Source organism: Lepus europaeus, chromosome 16 (assembly GCF_033115175.1).
Source record: "Lepus europaeus isolate LE1 chromosome 16, mLepTim1.pri, whole genome shotgun sequence".
Lineage (NCBI taxonomy): Eukaryota > Metazoa > Chordata > Mammalia > Lagomorpha > Leporidae > Lepus > Lepus europaeus.
The window spans coordinates 4,117,652-4,144,649 of NC_084842.1; the positions used below are offsets into that span (position 1 = coordinate 4,117,652).

Genomic DNA, 26,998 nt, shown 5'->3' on the forward strand with positions numbered 1-26,998 from the left:
AAAAGTTTAAAAAAAAGAAATCCAAAAAAAGAAAAAAAAAGATTTAGAGGATGCAAAAAATATAAATTATTAAAAAATCTTTCATGTTCATGGATTGAAAGTATCAATATCATCAGAATGTCCATAATACCAAGCAATTTACAGATTCAATGTGATGGCAATAAAACTACCAATGACAGGGGCCAGCACTGTGGCTTTGGATCTGCCAGGCTCCAGCCATTGTGGGCATTTGGGGAGAGCACCAACAAATGGAAGACCTCTCTCTTTGTTGCTCCCTCTCTATAACTCTGCTTCTCAAATAAATAAATAAATCTTTAAAAAATATGAAAGACACTCTACTCAGATCCAAAAAAATGCTAAAAATTTGTATGAAAACATAGGAGACCCCAGGTTGCAAAAGCAATCTTACACAAAAACGGATCGAGGCATCACAATTACCAGATTTCAAGTCATATTATAGGCCAGTTATAATCAAAACTGCCTGGTACTGGCAAAAAGTAGAGTTGTGGACCAGTGGAACAGAATAGAGCCTCCAGAAATCAATCCATATAACTGCAACCACAAATCATTGAGAAAGGAACTAAAATCAATCCATGGAGCAAGGACAGTCTCTTCAACAAATGGTGCTGGGGAAATTGGATCTCCACATGCAAAAATATGAAACAAGATTCCTACCTTAAACCTTACACAAAAATCCACTCAAATTGGTTCAATGAACTAAATCTACAACCTGATACCATCAAATTACTAAAGAACCCTGGGGACACTCTGCAAGACAATAGCATAGGCAAAGACTACTTGGGAAATATCCTGGAAGCACAGGCATTCCAAGTCAACATTGACAGATGGGATTACATCAAGCTGAGAAGCTTCTGCACTGCAAAAGAAACATTCAGCAAAGTGAAGTGGAACTGACAGTCATTGCGGAAAATATTTGCAATCTGTGCAACTAATAAAGGGTTAATATTCAGAATCTATAAAGAGTGCAAGAAACTCAACAACAATAAACCATCCAGTAAATAATTGGACAAAGGGCTTGAACAGGTATTTTTCAAGAAAGGAAATTCAAATAGCCAACAGACCCATGAAAAAATGCCCAGGATCACTAGCCATTAAGGAAATACAAATGAAAACTACAGTGAGGTTTCATCTCACCCCAGTTAGAATAGCTCTCATACAGAAATCAATACTGGCAAGGTTATGAGATAAAAGGTACTCTAATACACTGTAAGTGGGAATGTAAACTGCTGCAGCCACTGTGCAAGACAGTATGGAGATATGAGATCTGAATATAGACCAATGATGTGATTCATCTGATTCCCACTCCTGGTATTTTACCCAAATGAAAATAAATCATCATATGATTGAGTGATCTATGTCCTCATGTTTATTACATCTCAATCCTCAAAAGCTAAGGTATATAATCAACGAAGATGTCCATAAACTGAAGGCTAGATAAAGAAATTATGGTATACATACACTATGGAATACTGCACAATGATAAAAAATAAAATCCATCTTTTGCAATAAAATTGTTGCAAATGGAAAACATTATAGCTATTAAAATGAATTAGCTCCCAAAAGACAAATATGATATGTTCTCTGGTCATCATAACTAGTAGAGAACCTAAAAGGTAATCTGTAGGAGTGAAATTGACATGTAGCAATTTCATTATTTTTAACAGGACTTTTCTCAACTGTTGAGGGAAAGTGTTTTTTTCTTCTTACTATTTGTGGAACATTTTAATTAGCGTAGGGTTAATATTATGAGTATAAATTTAATTGAAAATAGGTCTTTGTAAAAACTAAGAATGGGAGTAAGAGAGGGATGAGGAAGAATGGTGGGAGCAAGGGCAGGAGGGAGGGTAGGATGGAAAGTGTCACTTTTTGAATCTGTATAAGGGAATTACATGTAATTGGTAGACATTAAATACATTTTTAAAAATATAAATATGAATCTCATTTGAAAATGCTTTTTAAAATCATGATACTGAGTCAGTAAAATACATACATGTTGATGGAAAATTTCCCAATTCTACTTTTTACAAAAGTTGCATTGAAGGGCTGAAATTGCTTTTAAGTGTCTCTTTCAGAAGAAGTAATAAAATGTTTGAAAATATGATCTTCCTCTTTACTAAGACTACAAAAATAATCACAAGGAGGCACTTGTGAAACATATGCTCCTTCTCTGGGAAAAATAACCATCTCCCTGATATCCCATGAAAATATGTCTTCTCTTCAGCTGAGGGAAGGGTTTGATCTCTCCTTTCCTGTGAGTGCCATCACTGTCGAAATGAGGCTGTTACTCTAAATCAGAGTTGCAAGAATATAATAAGCAATCTTTGAAAAAGAATGATTTCCTGTCATTTTCACCAAATTGAATGGAACTAGGGGTAAATATATGAAGTGAAATTAGCAAGACACAGAAAGATAAGTCCACATGCTCTCATTCATACATGTAAATTTTTAAAATAAATTAATCACACAATATTGATGATTAGAGACTGGAAAGAATGTACCAACTTGTATGGAACTTGGGGTAATTATGGTAAGTGAAATTAGCAAGAAACATAGGGCCGGTGCCGTGGCTCAGTTGTTTAATCCTCTGTGCTGGCACCCCATATGAGCTCTGGGTTCTAGTTCCAGTTGCTCCTCTTCCATGTCAGCTCTCTGCTGTGGCCCAGGAAGGCAGTGGAGGATGGCCCAAGTGCTTGGGCCCATGCACCCACATGGGAGACCAGAAAGAAGCACCTGGATCCTGACTTTGGATTAGTGCTGCGCCAGCCATGGTGGCCATTTGGGAAGTGAATCAACAGAAGGAAGACCTTTCTCTTTCTCTCTCTCTCTCTCTCTCTACCCCACTGTTTGTAACTCTACCTGTCAAATAAAAAAAATTAGCAAGAAACAGAAAGATATGACCACATGTTCTCACTCTCACATAGAAATTTTTAAAAGTATGTTGATCTCACAGTATTTATGTTTGGAAACTGGGAAGAATGTAGAAAGGTGTTGGATACTAGGTACCAAGACTATCGTATGGAAGCCATAATTTCCAATATTCCATAGTGCAGTGGAGTGACTCTAGTTCACAATTATATACTACATAATGAGTTTGGAAGCATCAGATATAAGGAAATGGAAAGTTGATTGTATTAATCAGTATTTTGTCCACTTTACACTGAGTACATATGTTTAAATACAGAAACATATTTCATAAAAATGCCCCACTTTTAAATGTCAATAAAGAAATATTAATGGGGGCACAATGCAACTTACCATTATTTTTTGAACAGAACAGTTAATTTCAATCCATAAGTATTAGAGTGATTTACACATCAAGAGTCATGATTTCTGTCACTATCTATCAAATTTCAGTTATTTGCTTGCTTACCCAGGCACTAAAATTGCATAACCCAAGCTGAGTAACTTCTAGGGACTGTATTTTTTTTTCTTTACTAATTGTACATAATTTATCTCTTGTTAGAGTCAGCTATTTTTTTCTTCAGATTAGAATTCCATTAAATATTTATTAATGATGAAAGAGCTAATTTGTTAGATTATGTATATTAATAGTCTGGTTTAGGGCGCTTTACCCACTTTAGGTAACTGAAAATATTTAGAAATTAATTGTGAGGGTCAGCATTGTACCAGAGCAGGTCAAGCCACTGCCTGCAACACCAGCATCCCATACGAGTGCTGGTTCACATACCAGCCACTCAACTTCTAATCTAGCTTCCTGCTAACGCACCTGGGTAACCAGCATGGGCCCCTGCCAGCCACGTGGGAGACCTTGATGAAGCTCCTGGCTCTTGGCATCAGCCTAATGCAGCCCCTATCTTTGTGGCTATTTGAGGAGTGAATCAGCAAATGTCAGATTCCCTCTCTCTCTTTCTCTCTCTCTCTCTCTGGAACTCTGCTCTTCAAGTAAAAAACCCCAAATCTTAAAAAAAATTAAAGTATGAATTACCAGTGGATTCTTAATTTTCGACATGTACAGTAAAAAGATTTTTGAATTTACTTACTGACTGGAGTGTGTCTGAGTGTTACCTTCTGATCTTGATCTACAAAAACAATTGAAAATAATAATGTCTATAGTTAATACTAAGAAAGCTAATCAACTTACTCAATGAAACTCAGGATATCTTATACACAATACTTTGTCTTATAAGACATGTTACTGATAAATAAAATAACATCCAGAGGTCAGTGAACAAAGATACAAATGAATAAAATTTTCGGTAGCTCATATACTTCAAACAAAGTATGTGAATTTCAAATACTGAAGTGAGGGGAGCATCAAGAAAGCAGAGGATTGCATTATTTCCTTATCAATTCTAAACACCAAAGGTACATTTTATCCTGATGTCTAATTCTGACCTTTGTACTTCAACTCTAATTTTTTTAATTCATATTAAAGGAATTATTACAATTTGTAAGTTAAAATCTATACTAACTTCTACATAATCTAATAGAATGAGTTGGCAAAGTAAGTTTCCCTTTCATTCCTTGCATAGAGGAGTAACTCAGTGTGCTACTTCAAATAAAGGAAAGACTTCATCTAATACCAATAAAAATGATAAGACTAAGAGACCACATGGTAAATGGTACCTAAAGATGAGTGACTTGCAGAAATATCTGAAGCAGTGATATACATTTGGGACTAGGGAGTTAACATTTCTGTCTCACTATGAGTTGGGATCCTTGGTATTTGCATGTGGAAAGACAAGTGCTGTAAATAAACTCTTTAATTAACCTGGACCCAGGAAGGACCATATCACCCATGAAACAGGAATAATGAAAATTTCAACCAGTAGACTTCTAATGCAGCATGGGTATACTTAGATAAAGCTGCATCTCTCAGAGTAGTGTATCTCAAGTCACTAAAAACCAAGATCTCAGAACCCAAGTTTATAACACCATGTATATATACTTTATATATTTTTACTTTAGGAGAAGCAAAACTAAATATATTATACATATATATGTCACAGTACATGCAGAATTTTCATGGGAAAACTCATAGGGAAGACAATAGAGCACACATTTACAAACTACTAAGTATTCATGTCAACACAAGAACAAAAATAATTTATTTTAAAACTACTTTAATGTAACAATATTTATAACCACTATAGAGTTTTTTCAGGAACAGAATCCATAATTTCTGAACAGGAACTTATGGAACAATTTGGGAGATAAAATAGGGATCTGAGTAAATCAAAATGTAAGATAGAGAGAACAAATTCATTAATCTGTTTACGTATGTTCTCTGGATTTTGTTAGATTCATAGAAGACCTTGATAACTCTATGACTAGTATGTATTTTCTTCTGATGTCTTCTGAGGTAGAATTTATTTCTTATGTATAAGTAGTTGATGCACCTGAAATGCAATTTGATTTAGGTTATGTTGTGGCTCATCTTCAGGTATTAGTATTTACTTATTTCTTTTTTTAAGATTTATTTATTTATCTGAAATTCAGAGTTGCACAGAGAGAGAAGGAAAGGCAGAGAGAGATCTTCCATCCTCTGGTTCACTCCCCAATTGGCTTCCACGGCCGCAGATGTGCCGATCGAAACCAGGAGCCAGGAGCATCTTCCAGGTCTCCCATGTGCGTGCAGGGTCCCAAGGGCTTGGGCCATCTTCCACTGCTATCCCAGGCCAAAGCAAAGAGCTGGATTTGAAGTGGAGCAGCCAGGTCTCGAACCGGCACACATATGGCATGCCAGCACTTCAGGCCAGGGCGTTAACCCACTATGCCACAGCGCCAGCCCCAGTATTTACTTAATTCAACATCATTACTGAATAATTATCTGCAGCATTAATATGAGCCGTTTCCATTATCAAATATTAAATTTATATGTAAAGATATATACCTGTATATATGTTTTTCTATTCCTGGCACTGATATGCCTTTCTTTTCGTGTGTCAATAAAATATGCTTTAATTTTAAAAAAATAATATATGAAATTGAATGCTATATATTCCTGCTATTGTGTACCCTGTGAGGCCGCAGATAATGGTTCAAGTACATCAGCTTTGCAAAAGAGTTTGGCCATTTCATTAGATGTTAAGCAGACATGTATCATATTATTCAGACATTCTACTCCTAGATTTGAAACAAGAGGGAGAAAACAATATTCACAAATAGACTTTGCTTCTGAAAGTCCATAGTGGCTCTGTTTGTAACAACTAAAATTTAGAAATAGCTTTCAACAGATGAATGGTTTAAAATAATATAGGGTATTAATCAAACTGAATAATTCTAAGGAGGACAAAGCAATAAACCACTGGTCTACACAAGAACATGGATGGATCATGAAATAAGTATAGTGAATGGAAGTCAGTTTGGAGATTGCTCAGAAACCTGAATATAACCCTACCATACAACCCAGCCAGCCCACTCCTTGGAATTTACCCAAAGGAAATTAAATTGGCAAATAAAAGAGCCGTCTGCACCTCAATGTTTATTGCAGCTCAATTCACAATAGCTAAGACCTGGAATCAACCTAAATGCCTGTCAACAGAAGACTGGATAAAGACATTATGGGATACACATCTATAAAATACTATATAGCAGTAAAAAAAAAAAGAGAGAGAGAGAGAGAAATCCAGTCATTTGAAACAAAATGGAGGAATCTGGAAAACATCATGCTGAGTGAAATGAGCCAGTCCCAAAGGGACAAATATCATATGTCCTCCATGAACGGTGACAACTAACTGAGCACCTAAAAGGAAACCTGTTGAAGTGAAATGGACACTATGAGAAACACTGACTTGATCAGCCTTTCTCCTGACTGTTGAGGGACAACTTACTATTTTATTCCTTTTAGTCTTTTTTGTTCTAGTTAATACCATTGGTTGATCTCTTTAATTAACACACAATTACTTTTAGTCATTTAAATTTAACTGAAAAGTGATCCCTGTTAAAATATAAGAGTGGTAATAAGAAAGGGAGGAGATGTACAGTTCGGCACATGCTCAATTGGACTTGCCCCAAACGGTAGAGTTAGAAACTTGCCAGGGGATTCCAATTCAATCATATCAAGGTGGCATATACCAATGCCATCTTACGTGTTAAAGCTTAAATTCATTATTGATCAAAAGGATAAGATTAAGTGTCAAAGGGATTACATAAATAAGAACAGTGTCTGCAAATAATAATTGATAGGATTAAAAAGGAGAGAATGATCCTACATGGGAAGCAGGATATGCAGCAGGCTCATAGAATGGCTGATGTCCTAAACAGCACTCTGGCCTCAGAATCAGCCCTTAAGGCATTCGGATCTGTTTAAAAAGCCCATGAGTGTTTCGCAGGCATGGAAAGCCAAGAAACTCTGGCAAAAAAAATGACCTAAATGAAAGTTCTCTGTGAGTGAGATCCCAGCATGAAGAACGGGCCAGCAAAGAAGGCTGGGATAGGAGGAGAGAACTTCCACTTTGACTATGGCCTTGTCTAAATAAGGTCGTGGTTTGTGAACTCAAGAGGCTTCCATAGCCTTGGCCGCTCATGACAAGAGCCTCAGGTGATTACTAATGTCATAAATAAGAGTGTCAATTGTTAAATCAACAATGAGAGTCACTGTGCACCTGGCTTCTCATGTAGGACCTCTGTCCTAAATGTGTTGTACAATGCGAATTAACGGAAAAACTACTACTACAACAGTACTCTATACTTTGTGTGTTTTTGTGGGTGCAGTCTGTTGAAATATTTACTTAGTATATACTAAGTTGATCTTCTGTATATAAAGATAATTGAAAATGAATAGTGATAAAGAATGGGATGGAAGAGGGTGTGGGAGATGGGATGGTTGCGGGTGGGAGGGAGGTTATGAGGGGAAAAGCCTCTATAATCCAAAAGTTGTACTTTGGAAATTTATATTTATTAAATAACGTTTAAAAAGTAAGTATAGCGAGTGAAATAAACCAGACAAAAATAAAAGAATAAATATTATGTCACATTTATATTAAATGGAATAGAAAATGGAATGTAAAATGTGATGATAGAAAGCAGATAACTAGTATCCTAGGGACGAGCCAGGATTTGGGGGAGAAGGGCTGACAAGAGGGAGATTTTAAAAGGAATAAAGGAAATTTTTAAAAAATATATTTATTTATTAGAGAGATAGATTTATTGACAGAGAGAGAGAAAGAGACAGACAGACAGACAGACAGAGAGAAAGGTCTTTCATTCATTAGTTCACTCCCCACATTACAGTAATGGCCAGAGCTAGGTTGGTCCAAAGCCAAGAGTCACGAACTTCTCCCACATCTCCCATGCAGGTGCAGGGGCCCAAGCAATTGGGCCATCTGCTATTGCTTTATCAGGCTATTACCAGAAAGCTTGATCAGAAGAATAGCAGTCAGGACACAAACTGACACTCATATGAGATGCCGGTGTCACAGTCAGAGGCTTAGCCAACTATGCCATAGTGCCAGCCCCAAGGACATTCGTGCATGTGACAGATGCCTCCATAATCTTGATTGCATTGGTTTCTAGGGTGTTATTTGTCAAATTATCAAAACATTGCAATTCATACACTGAAAATACAGATAATTGTCCATTATACAATAAAATTATATACTAAAATTATTCTACAATAATCCTATACATTACAAAAAGCACACTATAGATATATACACAAGGGATGGCTCTCAGATGCATTATGTTAGAAGCAAGGTACATAATGTATGATTACATTTATTTTTAAACTTCTAAAATAGGAAAAACTTGTAGGCACAGAAAACACATATCCAGTTACAAGATCTGGAACTGGGATTAGAATAGCTTTTTCTGGTGATAGAGTAATTATATTTTTTGTGCTAGTAGTATTTATATGTATTTGTTACACTTGTCAAATTTACACACTCAAAATGACAAATTTCACTATAATTAAATTGTACAAAAGTACTATTCTAGTCCCAAAAGGAAGGAATGAAAAGAAATAAAATAAGAAGTAAGAATATCAGGAAAATGAAAATATTCACCACCACCATGACCATGGGGATCCTAATATATAGGAAATCCAAGAGATTAAAAAAAATCACAGAACGAGTATCAAAAACTTAATTGAAGAGCTATGACTGAGGATTTTCCTATTTTATTTCCTACTTTTGAGAAAAAATACAGTTTATGCACACAGGTACAAATTAATTAATTTGATTATTATCTTATCAATAGCAAATATCAGAATTCAACAGTATTTCATTAAAAATTAATTATTGTCCAGATAAAATGCTAGCCTTTAAGAGTGACCATACTGTGCTAGTTGTGGCACAGCACATTAAACTTGTTCGCAGGCCGGCGCCGTGGCTCAACAGGCTAATCCTCTGCCTTGCGGCGCCGGCACACCAGGTTCTAGTCCCGGTCAGGGCGTCGGATTCTATCCCGGTTGTCCCTCTTCCAGGCCAGCTCTCTGCTGTGGCCAGGGAGTGCAGTGTAGGATGGCCCAAGTCCTTGGGCCCTGCACTCGCATGGGAGACCAGGAGAGGCACCTGGCTCCTGGCTTCGGATCAGCACGATGCGCCGGCCGCAGCGGCCATTGGAGGGTGAACCAACGGCAAAAAGGAAGACCTTTCTCTCTGTCTCTCTCTCGCTATCCACTTTGCCTGTCCAAAAAAAAAATTAAACTTGTTCGCAACACCAGCATCCGTGTAGGGCTGCCTGCGATCCAGTCACATTTCTACTTCCCATTCTGGTTCCTGCTAATGCTCCTGGTGAGCAGCAGGTGATGGTTCAATAACTTTGGCCCATGCCCTCCATGTGGGGTTCCTAGCTCCTGCCTGAGACCTGACCCAGCTCTGACAGCTGCAATCATTGGGGGAGTAAATCAACAAATAGATGATTCTTTCTCCCTCTCTCTCTCTTCCTCTCCCCCCAACACTGATATGTAATAAAGTCAATTTCAGGCATATGAATCAGATAAAATATGTACTTCCTTCAAGAAGAAAACTGAACATTCAAAAAGAAAATTAAGTGGTTATATGCAAAATTTGTATAAACCAGAAGAAACTGATAAATTCATAAGATACTGAGAAATTCATAAGATACTACATACTAAAACTGAATCATCAGGAAATAAAAATCTGAACAAATCAATAAAAATTAGATTAAGCTTTCAACCAAATATCTCCCAAGATTTGGAAGTTCTATTTCTAGTTTTTTTTAAAGGAATAATCCAACTGTTTTTCATAGTGGGAAAAAAAAAACATCTATAATAACACAGTAGTAACTACTAGCGACTGAGAGGGGCAGAGGAGGTAGTGGGAGGTGGGACAGTGGAACAAAATCAGAATTAGTTAGAAGGAATAAATTCCTAATGTTATGCCACCAAATGAGGTGACTGTAGTTCACAATAATCTAATATATTTTAATCAGAAAATAGAAGAAAGGAGCTACAAGGTCCCAATAATAAAGAATTGTTAAAGAGGGGGAATGTTTACTACTCCAATTTTATCAGAATATATATATATATATGTATATATATATATATATACTCATACATATTGTAACATGCATCAGTGTACATTATGTGCATATATATTGTAATATATCAGTAACAGTTATTGAAACGTTGTATTGTATCCAAAAAATGTTCCATTATTGTTAATAAAAGCACTTTTTAATTCTTATAACCAAGAAAAATACAGAACAACATATTCTAACAAGTTTTTAAAGAATTTAAACCAATAGTTCTTGATCAAATATTCCAATAGGTTGATGGATGAGGGACACTTCTTAACTCATTTTATAAGGCAAGAATCACCCGTAAGCCAAAACCAGATGAGGACCCCACCAGAAAGTCACTGTCTAATATATCTGATGAAAATAGATGGAAACATCATCAACAAAATTTGAATAAATGAAATTCAACAAAACTTTAAAGGGACCATACATGATGAACAAGTAGGATTTATTCCTAGAATTCAGATAGTTCATAGTGTACAAACTAATCAATGTGATACATCACATTAGCAGAATGAAGGATCAAATTTATGATTGGGGTGGGCATTAGGTGCAGCAGGTAAGCTGACTACAGGGACATGAATGTGCCATGTTGGAATCCATGGGTTCCATGCGTGGCTCTGATCTCCATTCTACAATACTACGAATGTGCACCCTGGGAGGTACCAGGTGATAGCTCATGTAGTTAAGGCCCTGACACCTGCAGGGGGAGAATAATACTGACTTCCCATATCCTGACTCTGGTCTAGCCCAGCCCTAACTTTTATGGGCATGTGGAGAGTGACCATCTGGCTGGAGATCAATCTCCTTTCTCTCCCCGTCACTTTCTATCTACTTTTTGAATAAAGTAAGTAAATGGATATAATTTTTGAAATCATGTGATCATCCAAATAGATGAAGGAAAAGTATTGGAGAAAAGTCAACATGCATTCATGATGAAATTTTCAATATTAGGTATAGAAGGAATGTACCTTATAGGATAAAGGTGATATGTGACATGCACACAGCTACAACACAAAAAAGTAAAATGCTTTCAGTTTCTTCACTAAGATAAAGACAAGGATGCCCACTATCCTCAATTCAACATAGTACTAGAACTAAAGGAAAGAGAAAAAATAACTCAAGGAATATAAATTACAAAAAAGTGAAATTATCTTTCTATAGATAATATCTTATATATAAAATATCTTTCAAAACTCCACAAACTATAAAACCAAAAAAAAACCCAAATGCATTAGTTTCAGTATACAAAATGAATGTAAAAAATCACTTGCATTTACATCTATTAACAGAAAATTATCTCATAAAGATTCTAAGAAAGCAATGTCATTTACAATTACCTCAGTAAGAACAAAATACTTAGGAATAAGTTTAACCAAGGAGGAGAAAAATCTACACATTAGAACTCTGAAAAGAGATAAGGACAGTAAGGTACAAGTAAGATATCCCATAGTCATTGGAATCCCTATCAAAATCTCAGTAATAGTTTTCATAGATATAGAAAAGCAACACTAAAATTTGTATAGAACTTGGAATCACTAATAGAATCTTGAGAAATAAAAACAAACAAGGAAGAATCACAATTTTGGTTTCAAGTTATTTTTCAAAACACATGCAACTGGGGCTGGCTCTGTGGCATAACAGGTTAGGTCTTCTCTTGCAGCAGTGGCACCCCATATGGGTGCCAGTTCATGTTCTGGCTGCTCTTTTTCCAATCCACCTCCCTGCCAATGGCCTAGGAACGCAGTGGAAGATGACCTAAAAACTTTGGTCCCTACACGCATGTGAGAGACCCAGAAGAAGCTCCTGGCACCAGGTTTTGAATTGCCCCAGCTCTGGCCATTGTGGCTATTAGGGGAATGAAACAGCAGATGGAAGACCTTTCTCTGCCTCTCCCTCTCTCTCTCTGTAATTCTGCCTCTCAAGTAAATAAATAAATATTTAAAAAAAGAAACTACATTCCAAGAGTTTAACTTGAATGTTTGTGAACCATGTACCATATATATAATGAAGTAATATCTTGGAACTCTTCCATCACAGCTGGTATATGGATCGAGATTGTATTGAATATAATAGTGCATTCATGCTAGCAAAATAAATATCTTTACATTATTAAACCTTCCAAAGCAACAACATTGAAAATCTCTCCAGGTCTTCTCCATTAGCATAACCTTTCATATAGTTATAATATTTATTTCCATATTTAGATCCTTGGTAAGTTAATTCTTAGAATTTGATTTCTGTCACAAGTATGCTATTCTAGATGGATACAACTGCTGATTTTTTTAAACAGATAGACAGTGAGAGAGAGAGACAGAGAGAAAGGTCTTCTTTCCGTTGGTTCACCCCCCAAATAGCCGCTATGGCCGGAGCTACACCAATTTGAAGCCAGGAGCCAGGTTCTTCTTCCAGGTCTCCCATGTGTGTGCAGGGGCCCAAGCATTTGGGCCACCCTCCACTGCCCTCCTGGGTCACATCAGAGAGCTGGAATAGAAGAGGAGCAACTGGGACTAGAACTCAGTGCCCATATGGGATGCTGCTGCCACAGGCGGAGGATTAACCACGTGAGCCTCGGCGCCGGCCCCACAACTGGTTTTGACAAGTATAACTAATTTTCAAAAATTCTATTCTTTCTACCATTTTGATAGTTTTGTTTATCGATCTTATCAGTTTCTTAACTGAAGAGTGCAAATAATGTCAGGACAAAGAGACCCAACATTACAAAACTATCATCTACCACCTTGGTTTTCTGACTCTTCTACACCCAGTGTTTCTGGACAAGGGCTCAACTATAAATCCTTAGGAAATAAATAGGGGCCAGGTCTGTGGAATACTGGGTAAAGCTGCTGCCTTCAGCACCAGCATCCTACATGGGCAACGGTTCAAGTCCCTGCTGCTCCACTTCCAATGCAGCTCCCTGCTAATGCATGTGGGAAAGCAGCAGAAGACAGCCCAAGTCCTTGGGCCACTGAAACCTATGTGGGAGAGACAGAGAAGAAGCTCCTAGATCCTGGCTTCCAATCAGCTCAGCTCTAGCCATTGTGGCCATCTGGGTTGTGAACAAGCGGATGGAAGACCTCTCTGTCTCTCCCTGAGAATAAGGATATAAGAAAAAGATGCACCAGATAAATCCAGTTTTAAAAGGGAAATTTGGCATAGATACCCAAAACAGTGAAAATATTATTGAAGAAAAAGAAAATACATGAGGAAAATATAGCTAAAATCAACATTATACACTTAATAATTGCATTAAAATATGTTTTTGAACATAAAAAATTTTTCAATAGTCAAAGTTAATTCATAGGGGCCAGTGCTGCAGCTCACTAAGCTAATCCACTGCCTGTGGCAGCGGTACTCTGGGTTCTAGTCCCGGTTGGGGTGTCGGTTCTTTCCTGGTTGCTCTTCTTCCAGTCCAGCTCTCTGCTGTGGCCCAGGAAGGCAGTGGAGGATGGCCCAGGTGCTTGGGCCCTGCACCCGCATGGGAGACCAGGAGGGAGCTCTAGGCTCCTGGCTTCGGATTGGGGCAGCCATTTGGGGAGTGAATCAATGGAAGGAAGACCTTTCTCTTTGTCTCTCTCTCTCTCACTAACTCTGCCTTCCAAAAAAAAAATTCATGGGTTGAAAGTGTTAGTTCACCACTCATGGAAACTAAATTGTTAAATACACAATTAAAAATCAGAAAGTATAATGATATTTTGAAACAACACAATTTAAAACTATTCTAAAAATACTAGAACAGAGGTTAGCATGGTGGTACAAAGGATTAAGTTACCACCTGTGATATCATGATTCCTAGTAAACACCAGTTCAGGTATTGGCTGTTCTAATCCTGATGCAACTTACTGCTAATATATCTGGGAAAGCAGCAGAAGACACCCCAAGTGCTTGGGTCCCTGCCACCCACACGGCAGATCCAGATGGAGTTCCAGGCTCCTGGCTTTGTCCTGCCTGAGCCCCAGCCATTGCAGCCTTCTTGTGAGTGAGTCAATAGATGGAAGATAGCTCGCTCTCTCTCTCTCTCTCTCTCTCTCTCTCTCTCTTTCTCACTCTCGCTCTCTCTCTCTGTCTTTCCCTGTCTCTCCATAACTCTGCCTTTCAAATATATAAATAAATATTTAAAAAGTTGAAAAATAAAAACATTGGAGCATACATATGAAGCATACACCTATAAACATTTACATTTCTAGTTCCAACATTGAATAATCTAAATCACACAGACAGGTCTCTCATCAATAAAATCAGAAAATGATTCTAAAATAATGAAAACAAGTCATACAATTGGGCAATACTGAAAACATTCTTTCGTGATTTAAATGAGAAATAATACTGGAATTCCCTTTCTTATTTTTTATGTATTTGAAAGGCAGAGAGATACAGATAGAACTTCCCTATACTGGTTCACTCCTCAAATGACCTGCTATAGCTCAGGCAGGGCATTCGCAAATCCAGGAGCCCAGAACTCAGTCTGGATGTCTCAAATGGGTGGCAGGAACCATATTACTCAGCACTTAGCTGTGGCCTTCTAGGGTACACATCAGTACTAAGCTAGAATGGGAAGGGGAGACAGGACTCTAAACTTTGACAAAGGATGAGTGTATCCCGAAGTGACAGTTTCACTGTTGTGACAAACACCCATGTCAGAATGTTCTAATTCATTACTGAACACTAATTATACTTTTTGAACTGGAGATTGTAGAGAAAATAACATACAGAAATGAAGTTTCAGCTTTATAGTTTATATTAGAAAGCAGAGCAAAGGGAAATAATGAAAAAGAGGTAAAAATCAAAACTCAATATCAAAAACAAAGGTATACAGAAATATCAACAAAACCCAAAACCTCAAATTATTAATAAAATATAAATACCTCTAAGATGGCTTTTCATGTAAAAGAAAAAAGAGAGATACCACATAAACTAGAATTAATAATTGGAATGCATCTACAAAGTAAAGCTATTTGAAATTACATCTAAAACAATACTAGAAATGCCAAATGGATGCAGTCACATATTGTAAAACTAGGCAACAAACACAACTCTCAGTGTGATACTGTGCTCTGCAGCAGGAAAGGTGAGGAGTCATACAGAAGGAAATTTTGGCCTATAAAACAATGGTTTATTTCCTAACCAATGAGAAAAAGATCTGATTCCAAGATGTCTGAATAGGGACAAGCTATGCTGAATCTGACCAGGGGGAGGTAGTGGAAGAAAAGCAGAGAAAGTGTACTACCAGAGGAGAGTTGGAAAGAAGTTTGTAGTAGAAATTCTACACAAAGAAAAGTAGTGTGGTGGAGCAGAGTGAAAAGTGTGTACTTGTGGCAGTGAGCGGGGATGCCACACGTGTCTCCCACAGCTGGGGGCTGGAGGTGACACCAGCTTCTGAGAGCAAGGTGGGGGCAGACTACAGCAGCCCACACCACTGGAGATATTGCACGAGGGAAACCTTTGTTTACCACACTGACTTTGAGTCTGTCCTGAAGTACTAGCAGAAGGCAAGTTACTCACCTAATCTAGCTAAGGAAAAGTGTATTTCTTTCTCCCCATCTCCCAGTATGGGAGCCTGGAAACCTATGCCATCTTGATACTATTAGAGGCTACAGACACTCCCATATGCACAATCAGGAGATTTTACCAGAGGGAAAAACCTGCATTTCCCAATGAATTTGATTCTGCTAGGAGGGTTGACAGGGGGCTGGGCACGCATTTAGCATTATGTGGTACCCCATCCTCTCAACATACTGCAGGCTCTGGGCTCAAACTGTGTGAAGCACCCACAAGCAGCTGGCTCTGGAAATGACTATTCTTTTTCCATCGACCAGGCAAGCTTGTGGGGCAAAGAGGGAATCCTCTGGAACCTGTAACTGTGAGAGCCTTATACACAGTGACTGTGGGAATCCAGTGAGAACACGAAAGGTTGTGGGGTTTAGCTGAATCTCTGATCAATCACTGGGTCAGGTGTCAGAGACTTAGAGCTCTCTTTCTCCCTGTGGTGGGTCATTGTAGAGGGTTCTAGGCTCACACTGAGGACTGCAGAGATCCTTTGTGTGTTTGCTGCACCAGCATGGGTGAGGATTGTACCCATTGTGCGCTAACACTTGGAAGAGAGGAAGTGAGGTTCTCATTATGCCAATATGAATGATCATATACTCCCCAGAGCTGGCATTGGAGGAGTTATATGACACTCAAATTGGGTGTCACCATAGACTCACATTCCATGCTTGAGTACTCACCAGAGCTCCTTGGCTCCATCCAGGACACAACTCTGGGTATTCACTGAAGGACAATACGACATAGAATACCACTAAGACACAAAGGCATAATACAAAGATATAACCATTAATGGAGACAACCATGTGTTTCCACAAATGCCTATTGATAAACACAGAAGTGTAAGAAAGAAGAACAAGGAAGCAACAATATTCCCCAAAGGAACACAACACTTCAATATTAGAAAAAGAAGACAAAGAAATTGATGAAATGCCTGAAAAGGAATTCAAATGAACAATCATAAGATTACTCAGAAGCGATGAGTGGCAAATTCATGAGTGAAAGAAATTCAGTGGGCCAAGATGGCAGTATAGCAACAGGATGTTCCGAGTCACATGGGGCAGCATAGAGAGTTAATACGGCGACAGATCCGTGAGAATTTCACACAGAGAAGCCCAGGAGTCCAACAGGGACTGAGCTGGTCCACCACGAGGGAGCAAAAAGTGGTGGAGGCACAGTGGAGGTGCAGTGGAGAACTCTCAGGTTGAATGAGGTGAGATGCGCTGTTGAGAGTCCATGGAGCTGTGGAGAGCAGTGGGCATTGGAGCCTAGTGAACTGTTTGAAGTTCCAAATGGGAAGAATAGGGGAACAAATGGAGAGGTTGGGCATGCCTCTGTCCATCTATGTCTTCCCCCTACCCCCAGGTGGACCTGCAGCCACCTGGGAAAAGCCATATTGTTTGTTTACATCTTTGAATGTAAGCAGAAAGCTACCACATTTACCTGCCATGCATACATCCATCAATTGTGGGGGCCACTTCACAGCACCCTCCACCAAGGAATGAGGATCACTACATTTCAGAGTAATTTCCACCACCTCCACGCAAGCTGTACAACAAGGAGAAGTCTTGAATATCAAAATGTTGAGCTTGTTTCACACACCAGTGAGAAGTGAGGCCAGCCCCAATAGGTGGGGTTTAGTGCACCAAAGCTCTCTATCACTCTTGAGAAGTGAGCAGGACTTCTGGAGACAGGGCTGTGCACTTACACTTGCAACACACAGACACATAGCAGCTCATAGCAGAGTGAAATCGCACCACTAGCACCAAGACATATGTTAAAGAGAAAAGCAACCAGAAATGCAAAAAAAAAAAAAAAACCACAAAAAACAAAAAACAAAAAAAAGAGAAAAAACCCTAATAAGAATAAGGAAGACAGTATGAGCCCCTCAAAGGGACACTACAATTCTTCTTCAACAATAGAAGCTGAAGAAGATGAGATCAAGGATATGTCAGAAACAGAATTCAGAAAATTAAGCGTCAGAAACACACTCATGATCTAAATGAAAAGTGTTCCCAAGAAATTTAGATATTAAAGGGAAGTCAGAATGAAGTACTAGAAATGAAGAATTCAATAGATCAAATAAAAAATGCAGTGGAAAGCCTGAACAATAGAATAAGTGAGACAGAAGAAAGAATATTAGAACCAGAAGACGAATTTCTGGAAATAATACAGTCAAACAAAACATGAGAGGAAATTAATAAATTTGGAGATAACGTTTGGAGAGCCACAAGATTCTATCAAATGACCCAACATACGGATCCTAGGAATTCCAGAAGGCATGGAAAGAAAGAAAGGAGTAGAAGGCCTTCTTAATGAAATAACAGCAGAGAACTTCCCCAATCTGGCGAAAGAAAGAGACATCCAGGACAGAGGAAGTACACAGATCTCCCAGTAGACACGACCAGAAAGGATCTTCACCTGGGCACATTATAGCCAAGCTCTCCTCAGTAATATATAAAGAAAAGATCTTAAAATGTGTATGAGAGAAACAATAAGTTACATTCAGAGAAAACCCAATTAGACTCACTCAGGACTTTACATCACAAACCCCACAGGAAAGGAGAGAATGGCAGGACATACTCCAAGTTCCTAACAGAAAAAAATGTCAACCCAGAATAGTGTGCCCTGCAAAACTCTCATTTATGAATAAAGGAGAAATAGGATCTTAACAACAAACAGAAATTGAAAGAATTTATAACTACTCTCCAGCCTACAAAATGCTCAGCGATGTGCTACACATAGAAACAGGAACATCACTACAAAAGGAAATGAACACAGACATTTACCCAGAAAAAGAACAAATAAAATCCAAAATACATAAACAGAACTATTCATGGAAACTTGGCAGGGCAAACTCGGTACTTAACAATAATCACACTGAATGTAAATGGTCTAAACTCCACAGTTAAAAGAAACAGACTGGCTGAATGGATTAAAAAAGAAAACCCATCTATTTGCTGCCTACAAGAAACACATATTACCAACAAAGATGCACTCAGACAGAAAGTGAAAGGCTGGAAAAAGCTAATCCATGCTAACAGAAACCAAAAAAGTGCTGGTGTTGCCATCTTAATATCAGACTAAATAGACTTTAACACAAAAACTATTAAAAGAGACAAAGAAGGAAACTATATAGTGATTGAAGGATCTATTCAACAGGAATATGTGACTATTATAAATGTATATGTACTACTTACATAGCACTTGGCTAGTAAAAATAAATGTTAAGGGATTTAAAGAGAGATATAGACTCAAATACAATAGTAATGGGGGTACTTCAATACACCATTTTCAGCAATGGACAGATCAATGGGACAGAAAATCAACAAGGAAACTCTAAGTGCTGGCACTGTGGTATAGCAGGTAAAGCCACCGCCTGCTGTGCCAGCATCCCATATGGGTACCAGTTCCAGTCCCAGCGGCTCCACTTCCTATCCAGCTCTCTTCTATGGCCTGGGAAAGCAATGGAAGATGGTGCAAGACCTTGGGCCCCTGCACCCACGTGGGAGACCTGGAGGAGGCTCCTGGCTCCTGGCTTCAGATTGGCTCAGCTCAGGCCTTTGCGGCCAACTGGGGAGTGAACCAGCGGATGGAAGACCTCCCCACCCCTCTCTCTGCCTCCTTCTCTTTCTATGTAACTCTCACTTTCAAGTAAAATAAAAACAATCTTTAAAAAAACCCAAAATACAAGGAAACTGTTTAATCTACACTATAGACCAAATAGACCTAGCGGCTTAACTGTACAGAGCCTTCCACCCTACAGCCACAGAGTACATTACAGTACATGGAATTTTTCTCTAGGACTGACAACTCTCACAAAATTAAACACTGATAGTACTCAAAATCTCAGGAAAATGTATTGTTGCTGTTCATGATATTGTCTCACACATTACTAGCGTCAAATGCTGCTAAAGATAACCCCAGAACCCAAATTCAACTTACTCGTTACTTATTGATTCCTCTTCCTTGACAGAACGTTTTTTCAACCTATCCCATGCTGTGATTATTGCAGTGGCTATGAAGAGAATAGGCAGACCAATATACAAACCTAGAAACCAATGTTTTTCAGCCTTCCTAGAAGGTTTGCCTTTCTTTAAATCTAAAAAAAAAATCAAATTACAAAATGAAGTATTCAACTTTACTTTCAAGTTGGAATAAATTACAATATTCCTGTTATCCGAAGAACATAGCAAAATTAATCTAGATAAACATCATTTGAAACTATTTCTACAATTTTTTATTTTAAAAACATGGAAGTCACGCCCCAGAAAATTCCAAAGTATACTATATTATACAACTGATATAGCAAATTCTCAAGGTAACACAATAAGTGAACAAGAAACCTGAACAATACAATGTTATCCAAATGTGCATGGTTATAGGTTTTCAAAGGATTAGATTACCAAAGCATTTCCAATAGACTGACAATGCTCTGTTTTTTTCCCCTTAAGATAATGTTGGCAGACCTACATGCTCATTAGGATTAATGTATTTACTTTACTTACTATACATCCCCAGTGCCTAGAGTATCAGCTGGCATATATTAAGAGCTTGATAAATATCTGCTAAATCAATAATGGAATGAAAGAACGAAAATAAACCTATGTTAAACAGACAGAACACTATGCTAGTGTCCTTTGAGTCATCTGTTAAGCAGTAACTTATAGACTTTTCAAGTTTAATTTATAAAATCTTTGAAGTAAAATAATTTCATAATTTTTCTACCAGTATAACAGGAATACAGTAAAAATACTAGACACATATTAAAAGCTTTTCTAGGGTGAATCATAAAGATGGAAGGGAAAGTTGAAAATATTCTAAATAAGAATATCAGTATTATCATCAAAGAGAAATTTTAAAATAAGACTGCTTCAATCATTGTATTTTAATATTAGAAAAGAGTAAGTCTAAGAAGATGTGCTTTGTTTACATTCCTTGAAAGAAGTATAATTACCTGCTCACTTCAAATATTAGTCTCTTTTCTTAGTTGCAAAACTGGGGTGAAGGGAGTCAGAATTACATTAAATGGCTATCTAAAGAGATAGATATTTACCAATTTTCCAAGGCAATGATCCTCGTGAACTCTGATTGCAATTTTTTCCAGAGAAGCCTGATTTACAATGGCATGTCCCCAAGCTTGTGCACCTCTAGGATAATTTTTAAAAATCTAAATTAGTAAAGTGTTTTTTCATAGAAAGTGAAACTATCATATGGTCAACATGCTTAGTTTTGTGTTTTCAACTAATGTGATTTAATTTATGTAATTTATTTATCAAATAATATTCAAATTAAATACTTGGTATCCTACACAAAAATGCATTTCTATGATTTCCCTGATCTGTGGTAACTAATAGAGTACCTCAAATGTAATGTATTTGAGTGAAATTCACATTTGAGTTTTGATGATTATTTACAGCCCGTATCTCTACTGTTGATGAACAGTATTTCTTATTCATACTATTTGTTGAACTATTTACTTAGTGTAGGGTTAAACTTATGAGTATAAAGTATACTGAAAATAGATTTTTGTAAAAATGAAGAGTGGGAACAGGAAGAGGGAGGAGGATGAATGTTGAGCATGAGTGGGAAAGAGGATAAGGTGGGAAGTCCCACTATGTTCCTAAATCTGTATACATGAAATACATGGAATTTTTAAAAAATAAAAATTTAAAACAAAACAAACAAAAAGAAATAGGAATAAAATGATCTATAAAATGAAGTTCACAGTATTCACATTAAGGAAGTTTAAAACCTTCAAATGTCTACCACTAAATTTAATGTGCATTTACATTTTGAATGAAACTGTGTGACCCTTCCAGTGAGGTGCTTGAGAGATCTTGTACCAGCTCTCAGAGCTAACTGTGAATAGCTCTTCTCTTCTCCATGTTCAGTGAGTCCATGTTGGCACTTTGACATATTCTGCCCGCACAGAGAACTGTACCATTCCCCAGGCTGGTGGTTAAATACTAATCACCCTTAATCAAGATTGAAAAATTATGTATACAGATATTTTATTTGAAATATAGAGAGAAATAGAGTTGATAACGATATAGATATATACAGAGATATAGTGATCTAGAGAGATAGAGACAGAGATAGAAAAAGAGATGATAGTTCTCTCATCTGATGTTTCACTCCTCAGATTCTCACAACAGCTGGGACTGGGTCAGGCTAAATCTAGGAACCAGGAACTCAGTCTGGATCTCCCATGTAGATGGTGGGGACCCAACTATTTGAGACCTTCACCTGCTGCCTTCCAGGATGCACATCAGCAGAAAGCAAGAAACAATAACAGAGCCAGTATTGAAATCTAGGCACCATATTATGAAATGCAAGAATCCCAGGAAAATTCTGAATTGCTACACCCTATTTGATGTGTAAAGTCAAGATATTTTGTATTTCAAAAGGACAAGAAATACTTAGATCCCACATAACATTAGGAACCAATAGTTTCTGGGGATCCAAAATTAAATTAATCAATAGTCAGTAGGTGTGAATTAATCCATAGTAAATAGGTGTGAATTAATCAATAGTAAATAGGTGTGAATTAATCAATAGTAAGTAGGTGTATTGCAGTGACTGTGAGCCTATTCTGAGTACTTTGTATTGATTTATTCATTAAACCTTCCCAATAGCCCTGTGATGTAAAGGATATTATTATCTGCTCTTTAAAAATGAAGAAACTAAGGCATATGTATTTGACTCGCCAGAAGTACTAGTCAGTGATAGAACCAGAATTTAAACCCATGGAATCTGGTTTCACAGTCTACGCTCTTGACTATGTTGGGCTCTCTTTCAAAATGAAATAAAGCATCTCTCAACTTCTTGGTCTTAGTTGGATCTTAGTCTCAATGTAATATCATGAATATTGTATCCCTGAACTACATTAAAAACTTCTCAGGAGACACATGATGTCAAATTTGTCACAAAATACTGTCACTGTTACTTTGAATTTTTTGCAAGATACTATTTTCCAAGATTTCCTACTATACAGTTTTAGTAGTCATTTGCAATTAATATGCCATTTTAGGGAGATATTTTCAAATTGTATAAATACCTCACAAAACAGTTGCCCAGAAGTGGGCATTGGACCTAGCAGTTAAGATACCAAGGTCCAAAACTGGAATATTGTTTTCACTGCCAGCATGGATTCCTAATTGCAACTTCCTTCTAATGCAGATCAGTAAAGGCAGTGAAGATTATTCAAGTAATTGGGTTCCTGTCACCATGTGGGGACTTGGATTGTGATCCTGGATTGGGTTGCAGTCACTTGTGGAGTAAACAAAAGGATAGGTGGGCTCTGTTACTTCCTTTCTCTTTTTCTGCCTAATTTCATCTTTAAAAACTTTTTTACACTAGTTAGAATCCACTGATAACTCCTTCAATACTGATTATAACATTAGGAATAGTTTCCCTCATTAAAAAAAAACAAATTCTTTATTGGTATATTAATAAAGTAAGTTATGTTATAAATATGCAATATTTTCATTTACCCAAATTATTATTTACCATTTATTAAAATAAAAGGTATTACTTTACTCAATGTGCCACAACTCATTATTATCATTATTTATATAGATGAATAATTTCCCTCATATTTGGTTGGTAGAAGCCCTATCAAACTGAATTTTATCTTTATGATACCAGCAACATTATTCTAAATTAATTTTATATAACATTTATACATATGTATGAGGTACAATGTGATGTTTTGTTTCATGTATACACTGACTAAGGTTCAATTCAGGAAATTAGAATATAAATCTCCTTAATCTTTTATTATCAATTTATGATGAATACATTAAAAGTCCTCTTCTAACCACTTTAAAATAAACAATGCATTACTGTTAACTATCACCCTACTGTCCCACAGAAGACCAGAACTTACTTCCTTCTAAATATAACTCAGTTACCTGTTGACCAGCTTCTCCCCATCCCATTCCCAGTAACAAGTATTATACTCTGCATTTCTGTGAGATCACCTATTTCAGATTTCACATATAAGTGGGGGCACATGGTAGTTGCCTCTCTGTGCCTGAATTCCAACATTCTTTGAACATTATCTTACTTTCTGGTGAAACAAGATCATAGCTAATATGGTATTTTTCATGCCCCAGTCCTTGAATCAGTCTTAGAAACAGCAGTTAGGGCGTGGTATTTTGGCATAGAAGTTAAGCTGCTGCAGGGCATGCCTGCATCACATAGCATGACTACGGTAGAGTCCCAGCTCTGCTCTTCTTCCCAACTTCCTGCTAATGTGTGTCCCTGAGGACAGCAAGTGATGGGTCAAGTACTTGTGTCCTTGCTGAAAACCTGGAGATACAGATTGATCTTGAGTTCCTGGCTTTGAACAGGCTCATCCTCAGTTGTAGTGGGCATTTGGAGAGTAAGACAGCAGATGAGATTGCTTGCTCTCTTGCTGTTTCTCTCTTCCTTTTAAAAATATTAACAAAAATAGGCAATTTATTTGTTTAAAAAAAGGGACATGAAAGTCCAGGGGGTTAATTTTCACATTACTACTTACATGTCATTAACTCTAGGGAGTCTGAAAATTAAATCTTGAGAAACTATGCATCTTGGGCCTCACAATCAGCCTGTAAGGCATTGGGATCTGGCTAAAAAGCCCATGAGAGTTTCTCAGGCATGGAAAGCCAAGACAATGTGGCAAAAAAAAAATAAATGACTTAAATAAAAGATCTCTGTGAGTGAGATCCCAGCGGAAAGAATAGGCAATCAAAGAAGGAGGTACCTTTCTCTGAAGAGAGGAGAGAACTTGCATTTTGACTATGGCCTTGTCTAAATAAGATCAGAGTAGGCGAACTCAAGAGGCTTCCATAGCGTTGGCAGCTCATGACAAGAGCCTCGGGTGATTACTAACACCATAAACAAGAGTGTCAATTGTTAAATCAACAACAGGAGTCACTGTGCACTTACTCCCCATGTAAGATCTCTGAACCAGCAAAGAGACATCATGAGACTCATCTCTAACCTGGGCTTGGAGCACATTGTAGTGTGGAAATGAAATACATCACTCAATGCACAAATCCATGTGGGTTGCTAATGGATTGTTTTCTATATTCTGTTTCATTCTGCCATTCTTCTTAACTTATTTTCATGTTTTGGTGGCTTTTTCTTATGATAAGGTAGGATTCTATTCTCTTTCTCTTTTGCATATCTACTGTTAATAAATTCCGTACTGTAGTATGTATTCATAATGGCTGTTATTATCCTTGTACTTTCAATGTTGAGATCCAGGATTTTGTAGAGCTCCTCTGGTTGTCATGAATTCCTTTAGCTTTTGAATGCTGGGAAAGATTTTGTATCTCCCTCACTTTCTAAAGGAGAGTTTTGCTGGATATATTATTCATTAGTTTTGTTTTTTCTTTCAAGACCTCAGATAAATGATCCCGTAATTTTTTGATCATAGGATTTCTGCTGAGAAGTCTGTTGTTAGCTTCACAGGCTTTTGTTTATGCGTAACTTGACAACTTTTCTCTGTCTCTATGTTTCTCTTCTTGTCTTTAAATTTTGACAATGTGATTATAATATGCCTTGCAGAATGACTTTTTCTTGGGGTAAATCTGGTTAGGAACCTTTTGAGCTTCTTGTATCTGGATTTCCATACATCATTCAGGAGGTGGGAAGTTTTCTACTATGCTGTAGAACACCAGAACTTATTCCTCCTATATAACTGCATGTTTGTATCAGTAATTTAACGATTCTATCTACCCCTTCTCTCAAACCTTTTCCAGCCTGCAATAATCACCATTATACTCTCTTCTACAAATTATACTACTTTAATAAAATTAGCCTTTTAAAATTTCAGAAAAGAATTAGAACATGTGGTACTATCTTTCTGTCTCTACCATATTTCACATGATATAAAATCCTCGCTTTTCATCAACTTTGTTGCAAATAACAGGGCTAAATGTTTTGATGAATGTTCCATTATATATACACATATACACAATGTTTTCTTTGTCCATTAATCCACCAATGGACATGTTCTTAATTTCATCTCTAAGCTATTATAGTGTTGTAATAAACATGGGAGTGTATATGTCCCTTTAATAAACTGATTTGTTTTCTTTTACATATACCCAGCAATGAGATAGCTGAATCACATGGTATTTTTTTAGTTATAAGAAACTATATATTTTTTAGCTTTACAGAACCATATATATTCCATAATGATTATATAAATTTACATTTCCACTCAGAGAGTCTAAGAGTTCCTCTTACTCCACATCCTCATCAATATTTGGTATTTTTTAATTTATAAATAATAATAGCCTTCTTCACCAGGATAAATTAATTGTTTAAGCTTTTGATTTTCACTTTTCTGATATAAGTGCTTTTGAGCATCTCTTGCAGATATTTATTGGCCATTTGTGTGTCTTCTCCTAAGAGACATATATTGAGATCCTTTGCCTATTTTTAGCTAGGTTATTTGGTGGCTCTTTGCTCTTTTTTCTTTTACTTCTATATATATTCTGGACAATAATACCTTACTGGGTGAAGGATTTTCAAATATTTTCTCTAATTCTGGGAGTGGTATCTTCCCTCTTTGATTGTTTGTTTTGATTTGATAGAAAGTTAGGTTTTGCTTCTGAAATCCTAACCAAAATTCATCGCCTCAACCAACTGAATGAAATGTTTTCTGGGTTTTCTTCTAGAGGATTCAAGGTTTCACACCTGACAATCCTGGCTTTGAAAATTTTGAGTTGATTTCTTGCATTTTAGTGAGAACTGGGTGGAGGCGTCTAGATTCATTCTTCTATGTATCAATATTCATTTTCCCACAAATATTCATTGAGGAGGTTATTCCTTATCCATTCAATGTTTTTGATATCTGCATTTGAAATGCATTATAGATGAGTAGAAAGATATAGACAGTAATTTTAAACACCCAAAAGCAGTATTCCATATTTATTGGATATCATCAAATAACCTAATATATGTCTTATAAGGTCCCAAAGGAATGGGA

At 37.1% G+C, this 26,998-nt stretch overlaps 1 protein-coding gene across 1 annotated transcript in view; it reads right to left on the minus strand.

The window, feature by feature from the left end:
* Positions 1 to 26,998, minus strand: part of LOC133775472 (disintegrin and metalloproteinase domain-containing protein 32-like) — a 206,235-nt gene that overhangs the window by 37,619 nt on the left and 141,618 nt on the right. The window contains exons 19-22 of the mRNA XM_062213813.1: positions 21,065 to 21,158; positions 19,961 to 20,110; positions 17,452 to 17,556; positions 16,692 to 16,734 (exon numbers count right to left, since the gene is read on the minus strand). Coding sequence (XP_062069797.1) covers positions 16,692 to 16,734; positions 17,452 to 17,556; positions 19,961 to 20,110; positions 21,065 to 21,158 — 392 coding nt within the window. The remainder of the gene's footprint in view (positions 1 to 16,691; positions 16,735 to 17,451; positions 17,557 to 19,960; positions 20,111 to 21,064; positions 21,159 to 26,998) is intronic.